The following is an 8,593-nucleotide window of genomic DNA, read 5'->3' as shown; positions in this document are numbered from 1 at the left end:
TGGCATCTGGAACATTGAGGGAACAAAAATAAGAACTGAATGAGAAGGCAGAAAGATGAGAACAAGAATAAAGTCTACTGCCTGCCTGTTTAACAACTCTGTCTGTATATGTGGCCAGTATAGTCGATCACTCGAGTGGAAGAACCGACTCGGCATACCGGTTCACCGATGTGATGCTCGGTATAGTCGCTGCGTTTGACGAGTCTTTTAATCAGTTGCTATGGTTTGCAGGCTGGCATCCGTTAACATTACAGCGGGTACGTCATCTGATGCGTGCAGAGGCAATGTGGATTCCTGGTGCTGGGAAGCATAAGATTCTACTTCGGCCGGCGTTTCCAGAAGGGAGGTTGATTCGCGATAGTGGAATTACCATAGTGGGGTAACTCATGAAGGAAGGGATCCCAAGCTGCGTGAGTTTTTTCCTAGCCTGATTCATTTCACGTCTTTTCATGGTGGTTTGGTTGCTTTAATGGGGTAAGAAAAGAAGCAAACTGCTTTTGTGAAGTATTGGACCGGCGGCTCGGGCTCCTTTGAGAATCACGTTTCTGTCCTGAAAGTGTAATAGTTTAAAGATCAGTGTTTGCGGGCCTTTCCTGTTGCTATCACTAGTGTAGACGCGATGCGCCCTTTCTATCTCGACTGATTTGTTTTTAAGGGAAGGAATTCACTTAGATAGCTGTGTTTGCACAAAGCCCACAGGGTCTGTGCCCTCTTCCCCTTCTCTAAGGCCAACTCTTATCTTCCAGTCTCGCCATCTTGTCTTGTAGCATGTCTACGGCTAGATTAACTTCGGCCGAATCCTGCTTCACTTTCCGAACCATTGACTGAATGTTTTCAAAGTTGTTACTGATTAACTTCATCTCTCTCTCCAAGAAACCGATTCTTTCAGCAACAGGTTGAAATTCCTCCTTGAAGATTTTTCAAACAATACCAAACTGTAGCTTTAGCTCGTTGGCCACCATGCTGTGCAACGCTTCGTTGTCTGGTTCTTTTAGCCGTTTTTTCTCCGGAGAGGACATTAAAAGCTATCGTTTAGCATCACACACTGGTAAAAGAACCCAAGGAGCAAATATTATTGATTTATACCAAAGTTATAACTCGAAAGGATGATTTATCAGTGCCTAGTAGGGGAGCTCCAGACTCAAGCGGCCATCCCTTACAAAAGATTATTGCAGATTTTACATATAGAAAACTGCAGTTCTCTTTTGAATGGGAACTCACTGCATCCACTGGAGGGCACAATGGGTAATGCCTCTGTTATGACTGGTGTTTGAAGCATGAGTCTAAAAACGGCAATGAACTTGACATTTTTCTTTGTTTTCATATCTCAAAATGTTTTTGTTTTGCTATGTATACACACAAGCTTTTTTTAATTGATTTTAACTGATTTGTGAACAGATCCTTTGAAACAGGAGACAAATCTCTTTGATTTTTTGAAAATTTTCACCAGTTTGAATTTTTACTTTATTCAAAACTACAGATGACATTGATTAATAATGTAATCATAACTGAAACTATTTGTATTTTCATTTACTTTCAAAAGAGGGAGCAAAAAAATAAGGATAATTATGTATGTTACAATAAATTAAATGTTTTAGTCTTATATTGTTTTCCTTTACATAGTGTGTTAAATATAGAAATATACAAGCAAAAACAATGCTTGTCCCCAAAACACTGCTTGCATACAGACTCTGGTCTACTCACACTCAACTCTGCAAGACAATGCTTATGAACTAGCTTCACCAGCTCCGTTTTGATTGAGAACAGTATGACTATGTTGGTCCAACAGCCAGACCAGCACTAACCAGCATAAACCAACCTGGACCAGCATGTAATTAATGCTCATTTATGCTGGATTTTTGAGCAGAGTCTCTTTCTGGACTGGGGCGAATCTAGATATTCTGATTTTTCTTTAGTGTTCATTCATACACTAAGTAAACGTTTAGACAGTGGTCAGAACATTTTGTCTTTCATCTCTTGAGCTGCATGCAGGATTTGTCCAGGGCTTCAATAAGACAAGAGGGAAAATGTGTTTTTCTTTGTTTTTATTTATTTATTTTTTTTACTATACTTCATGATTTACACAAGCAAATGCAGCATTAGGCAAAACGGTTTTTTATAGGGTTTTTTTTTTTTTAATCTTCAATTTTGATATCATCATATGAAATATTAAAGTTGTTATTTCATTATCTGTATATCTACAGCTAATTTCACCTCTAAAAAAAATCAGGAAAAAAATCTGTAAAATTCACCACCACAAAAACAATTCAATTTTGAATGAAATTTTGTTAAAAGCGCGGTAAGTGATTTCTGAGAAACGCTGTTGAAAGTGGTTCAGACCAAGCACCAAAACACACTTGTAGCTAATCAGCAGTATGGGGTGTGTCCACTCATGATGGGGGAGGTGTCTGTGTTGCATGGCATTTGAGAGTTTGTGATCCCTCTGGGTAGGGACATGTTTATTTTGGTGATTTGAAAGATAAACAGTTCTTCTCAGAAATCGCATACTGCATATTTAAATGTAGCATATATTTTATGAGTAATTAAATCTTGTCAAGCTCTCATATTTGCTGAGATGTTGATGACTTCAGAATCTCTGTCATGTGTAATAGAAACTCTTACTGTGATCATAGGAGAAGTAAGTTTCATTCTTTCATTTTTCTATTCTTCTCCATTAGATACATTGATCCAAACTCTCAATAGCATCCTGTTTTGTGTATTTTTTCCATTCGGCTGGAATCTTCCCCTTCCCCTCAAATGTTTTGCTGTAGCTTTTTTCCAGATCTTTCTGGAATCTGCACACAAACCACTTCCAGTAGGGCAGATCGGAGTGGTCAGGGGTGATGCTCCATTCTGCATAAACTCCTCCTGCTGTGCTGTATTCTTTATATTTAAACTGACCATCTGGTGTATTAAAATGCTGATCACTTCCCACTAAACTTGTACAAATATCAGTACAAAGATTCTGTGTTAAACCATAATATGTGCCAATAATTCCATCCACTCTGTGGAAAGCAACTCTGTGATCTCCATCATGGTTTTCTATGGTGTTGGTGCAGGTGGCTTTACAGAACGGACACTGAACCCAACAGCACTGACAGAAGTGATGAATCAGAATCTGATGTGGTCTGTCCTTATAGTCAAGATTTACTAGAAATGTCTTTCTGTTGAATCTACTGCTGATGTCAGACATTATAGCAGGAAGTTCTTGTCTCATCACATCTTCTAGAAGGTTGAAATCATCAACATCCTCGTGTTTCACTCCACTGAGGTCTTTTTCAGAGAAGATCAGCTCATCTGAGAGCTGCTGTGTGAAACTCTTCAACCACAAACTAACATCTCCTCTGTTCACTTGAACATGTTCAGTAGATTCATGTGCTGCTTTCATGATCTTCTGCTGCATGAGTTCAATGTTCTCCTTCATCTTGGGTAAAACACTGAGACTGAACTTATGAATGATGTACTGACTGACTTCATCTCTGATGAAACTCTTGAAGTAATCTCTCGGATAATTAATGTAGTTCATGTATTTGGTAAAGTCCTCCTCTTCTGCCAGTGTCTTCAGGATGTGTTTCTCCAGATTTGATCTGTTTCCATTCAGTGACTCACAGTTTGTCATCATTTCATCTGTCAGATCTCTGGCAGTCTTCTTGTAGACACTCTGCTCAATGGACTCTTTAAGTTTCTGACAGATGATCGCACCAAAAATGGCAGCTGATGTTGATCCATGACAGTATTTCTGGAAAATACTATAGTATTCTTCTCTCTTCTTCTCAACATATATTTCAGGATCATTGGCTTCTCTGAACATTCTGTGTTGGTCACTGATCATCTTGTTTGCTCTCTTACAGATAAAATAAACCAAGTCCATGACAAATTTACTCTTAAACACATATTTCACTGCTCCTTCCTCGTGTTCTTTTACTCTTGCCCTGATGTAATCTGTGAGTTGTGGAATGCAGCTGATGTTGTAGCCCATCTTTGAAATGTTAAATGACTGAATAATTTTGTCTGCTTGCTGACCAACATCTGTGACTAATGATCTTATTTGGGCTTCATCCTCTTTAGAAAGAGCATAACCAAACCTCCCTGTAGCTAATTTGATGGCATTTTTAAAATCTCCTTTAAATCCAATGGACCGGTTTCCCTTTACATAATCAGAATAACTTGCCACAGAAAAAATATCCCTGCTCTCCATCCAGTGATTGAAAAAAACACCTCTATAGTTGTCACTGAGGATCTTTTTCACATCTCTCATTATGTCAATGTCTTTGATTGGTTTAGTGTCTATGATCTTCTTCATACTCTGTTTCCAAAACAAATCAAACTGTTTCTTCAGTGTTTCATTATTTGCTTTGTCTTTGAGTTTTAAAGCAAGTTCTTTGCTCTTTTCATAGAGAGTGTTTTCATTAATTGCCCTCAGAGCATCAATCTTTTTCTTCAGGTCTCGCTGCTGAAGAATTCCATTTAATTTCCTCTTTGTTTCTCTCACAATGTTTTCCTGAATCTCTTTGATTTTGATTTCAAATGATGTTTTCCACTGAATCAATATATCTTTATCCCTGTTTTTCTCAAATAATTCTGACATTGATTTTTCCACTTCTTCACTTGTCTTCTTCAGTTCTCTTTGAAGATCAGTTTCATCAACCTCATGAATTGCTTCATTTTCTATTTTGTTGTGTAGTTTGTTCTCAGTTTCTATCATGGCGCTGCGAAGACTCCAGGACCATTTGCTGTATTCAGTCTCTAGTTTCCTGTAGGCTGTGACCTTTTGGAGTTAAAAGCAACACAAATCATTCAGTCTGGCAACTTTTGGTGGGTTATTATTTCTGTTACAATTTATTTATTTATTTATTTATTTTTGTAATAACAAAACTTGTACTGAACACTCACCTGTACTGAATCATCGGTTTTAGAGCACATCTTCATCTCTTTACTCTTAGTAAGTCTCAGATATTGATAGTCAGATATCTGTTTCTCCCTCTCACTCCTTTTATCATCATGCTCTTCTCTTCTCTTTCTCTCTATGTCACGATTCTGTCTTTCTTCCTCCATCATCATCTTCATATTCTCTTCTTCATGTTTGCCTACCAGTTCTTCTCTGACTCTGTCCATCAGGATCTTCATTTGTTGATCTTGTTTTTCTTTTTCCATCTCTCTGAACATCTTACATGAGTAGAAACTCCCTCCGTTTGCTTTCACCATGGCATCTATCTTCGTCAATAGATCAGACACCTGTGTTCGGTCTCCAGTCTGATTATTATTGAACACATGGTATCTGTTTCCACATGCTTCAATCAGGTTCATCAAAGGAGATCCAGGTTTTCCGAGAAACTGTTCAATGGTTTTATCCTTCAGATCATCTCCTCTGGTGAAGAGCACCATGGTGAACATTAGAGATTTCTCACCAAATGTCTCTTGGATGATCTTCACTGATGTTTCATCTTCTTTAGTGAACCGTTGCAGTGGAATCAGTAGGAGAAACACATGTGGTCCAGGCAGTATCATGGAGATGCAGTGGCTGATTTCTCTCTGGATCTCCTCATTAGTAAGTTCAGTATCAAACATTCCTGGAGTGTCGATCACAGTAACGTGTCGGCCGTTGATTTCAGATGATTCTACCTGAATCTCTTTAGTCACTGATTGCTGAGATGTTTCTGCTTTAAACGCGTCTCTTCCTAAGATGGTGTTTCCTGTTGCACTTTTCCCAACTCCAGTTTTTCCCAGCAGCACAATCCTCATTTCATCTTCACTCTCTGTTGAACCTGTAAAAGAAGAATTGCATAAGTCCTTAAAACCTGTTTAAACAAGTTCAAAAATCCACTTGTCCTGGACAAGTATTAAGCCCTTCTCAGTGTCATTTGCAGACCTGCCAACCTTGGAATTTTTTTATTTTTTTTGAGTACCAGTATGACGGACAGGACACAGAACCCTTAGAAAACAGTAAAAACGTCTTGGTTACGTATGTAACCCTCGTTCCCTGAAGGAGGGAATGGAGACGTACATCAGAAGTGAACTGATGAATTGGGATATCGCCAGAGAGCCCAATCACCTTCGAGTGTAACTAAACGAGCCAATGGAATTGGCGTGCGATATTTGCATAACACGCACCGCCCCCTCAAGGCGGGTATAAATACGGAAGCGGATGCAGTTGCACTTGTTGCAGTTGTTTTTCGCTGAGGAGACAACTTGAGTCTGCACTACAGCGAAGGCACAGGAACTGTGGCGATGGGACGTACGTCTCCGTTCCCTCCTTCAGGGAACGAGGGTTACATACGTAACCGAGACGTTCCCTTTCAGTCGGTTATGTTCGCAGTACATCAGAAGTGAACCGACAAATTGGGATCCCAAATAAAACTCCACAGTTACTGACCCCTTCCAGTGCCCAGCGTAAGCTCCAGCCACCTGGCACACCTTGGGGCAGAGAAGGGGGTGAGCTTACACTGAGAGAGTCTACTGCTGTTCCGCAAGACCCACTACAGTAAGACTTAGACAACACTGGGGAAGCGAACCCATAGGGGACTCTGTGGAGGCCACAACCTACCCAGAGGGGAGGTATTATGTGGAAATACACATATGGACTGGCCGTGGGCAAGTGCACATATGGAGTCCCTGGGATGGCTTCAGCCTAAATAGGGGGAGACTCATCTGACAGGTGACAGCAGAGCTGACTCTGCTAAGGGAAAGAAACAGGCTCACCATAGGGAGTTAACCGTGGACAATACACATATGGGACCGCTCACGTGGAGGGGTCACGACATATGGTACCCAGCCAAACCTCGACGTCAGTGACGGACGTCTGGCCTAGCATCAGACACTCGACAATGTCCGAACCACAAGGGGAGGGGAGGCGGAGGAACTCGACAGGGTTCGCCAGGCGGGGAACTCACTGGAGCAATGGATGCACGCATCCAGCCTAGGGGGCGGGAATGGCATAGCAAGCCGACACTAGAACGGGTCCTTTGCATTACCGGCTACTGAAAGCGAGTACACGGGAAGATACTGGTTCCACACAAAGTCTATAGAATCTTGCGAACGTGTTGGGTGTTGCCCAGCCTGCACCTCTACAGATATCTGTCAGCGAGGCGCCGTGCGCCAGCGCCCAGGAAGAGGCAACTCCTCTAGTGGAGTGAGCTCATAACCCGAGCAGGCAAGGCACACCTTGGGACTGATAAGCCAAGGCGATGGCATCCACTATCCAGTGGGCCATCCTCTGCTTGGAGACAGCCTTTCACTTCTGCTGGCCTCCATAACAGACAAAGAGCTGATCTGAGGTCTTAAAGCTTTGCGTTCTATTCACTTACAGGCGCAGAGCGCGGACGGGACAGAGCAAAGCCAGGGCTGAGTCTGCCTCCTCCGAAGGCAGCGCTTGCAGGTTTACTACCTGATTGCTGAAGGGAGTGGTAGGAACCTTGGGCACATATCCAGGCCAGGGTCTCAGGATAACTTGAGAGTCACTGGGCCCGACTTCCAGGCACAATTCGTCGACTGAAAATGCGTGCAGGTCCCCTACCCTCTTAACCGAGGCCAATGCAACCAAGAGGACGGTCTTAAGGGATAGTACTTTTAACTCCACTGACTGCAAAGGCTCGAAGGGATGACCACGTAGAGATGTAAGTACCAGGGACAGATCCCAAGAGGGTATAGAGGGAGGGCAAGGTGGATTCAGTCTCCTCGCCCCCCTCAGGAACCTGACAATCAGGTCATGCTTCCCCAAAGACTTACCATCGACTGCATCGTGATGCGTGGCAATAGCGGCAACATACACTTTGAAATGACATCTTGAAAAAGACGCAGTGTTCGTCTGTGAAGCTCTTTTAGAAGGGGGAAAATCAGCTCTTGTTTTTTGTGCTGAAGCACACAGGGATCAGCCGCGATGTGACTGCAGGTACACACTGATCGCCTGACAGTCACACGCACAACCGGCCCAAATCGCAAACCAACCGGCAGAAATGGTGCTGCAGTTGAGAGCTCTGTAAACAGCTCACGGCTTCGCTGTAGGGTGCCTTATCACCAGCACAGAAAAACAAGGCTCTTCAAAGGCTTGAGTAGTTTAAACTCAGTTCGATAGCAGGAACACACACAAGTTGGCTCCAAAGCGAAAGACAAAGTGTGACTACATTCGCTTCTGTATTTATACCCGCCTTGCGGGGGCGGTGCACGTTATGCAAATATCGCACGCCAATTCCATTGGCTCGTTTAGTTACACTTGAAGGTGATAGGGCTCTCTGGCGATATCCCAATTCGTCGGTTCACTTCTGATGTACGTCGAACATGACCGACTGAAAGGGAACATTGAGTTTACATGTGATTCATTTAAAATACTTAATTTATTATTCCAAAATCCAAATATGATACTAAATCCCACAGAAAAAAAGGGTTTCTATTTGTAATGTGCTGTCTTTGAATTTGATCATTGCACATTATAAACAAGACAAACATTCGCTGAATAAACATTAGCCAATACAAACATATTTATATAAAACAGTTGACAATGAATAGACAGGACCAATAAGAGCAAAACGAATCAATTATTCAAGAATATCAAGTAGAAGTTGTTAGTCCGACACATACTGTAACGAGGGGTTGTGTT

At 41.9% G+C, this 8,593-nt stretch overlaps 1 protein-coding gene across 1 annotated transcript; it reads right to left on the bottom strand.

Annotated features, from left to right (window-relative positions):
• Window positions 1-1,686: 1,686 nt before the first annotated feature.
• On the bottom strand, window positions 1,687-6,516 carry LOC127510209 (interferon-induced very large GTPase 1-like). The gene is made up of 3 exons (XM_051889781.1): window positions 6,513-6,516; window positions 4,894-5,765; window positions 1,687-4,768 (listed from the first exon to the last, which is right to left on the bottom strand). Exons 1-3 carry the CDS (start codon window positions 6,514-6,516, stop codon window positions 2,675-2,677), a joined length of 2,970 nt encoding a protein of 989 aa, XP_051745741.1. The 3' UTR covers window positions 1,687-2,674.
• Window positions 6,517-8,593: the final 2,077 nt, after the last annotated feature.

Source organism: Ctenopharyngodon idella, chromosome 3 (genome assembly GCF_019924925.1).
Source record: "Ctenopharyngodon idella isolate HZGC_01 chromosome 3, HZGC01, whole genome shotgun sequence".
Classification (NCBI taxonomy): domain Eukaryota; kingdom Metazoa; phylum Chordata; class Actinopteri; order Cypriniformes; family Xenocyprididae; genus Ctenopharyngodon; species Ctenopharyngodon idella.
The sequence above is the reverse complement of the archived record's forward strand: the minus strand, read 5'-3'. Positions and strand labels throughout refer to the sequence as shown.

Bases quoted from the DNA above. Each gene is read 5' to 3' on its own strand.
- LOC127510209 (XM_051889781.1), bottom strand. The intron at 4,769-4,893 runs GTGAGTGTTCAG...TAACTCCAAAAG, and splicing joins AAACCGATGATTCAGTACAG to GTCACAGCCTACAGGAAACT.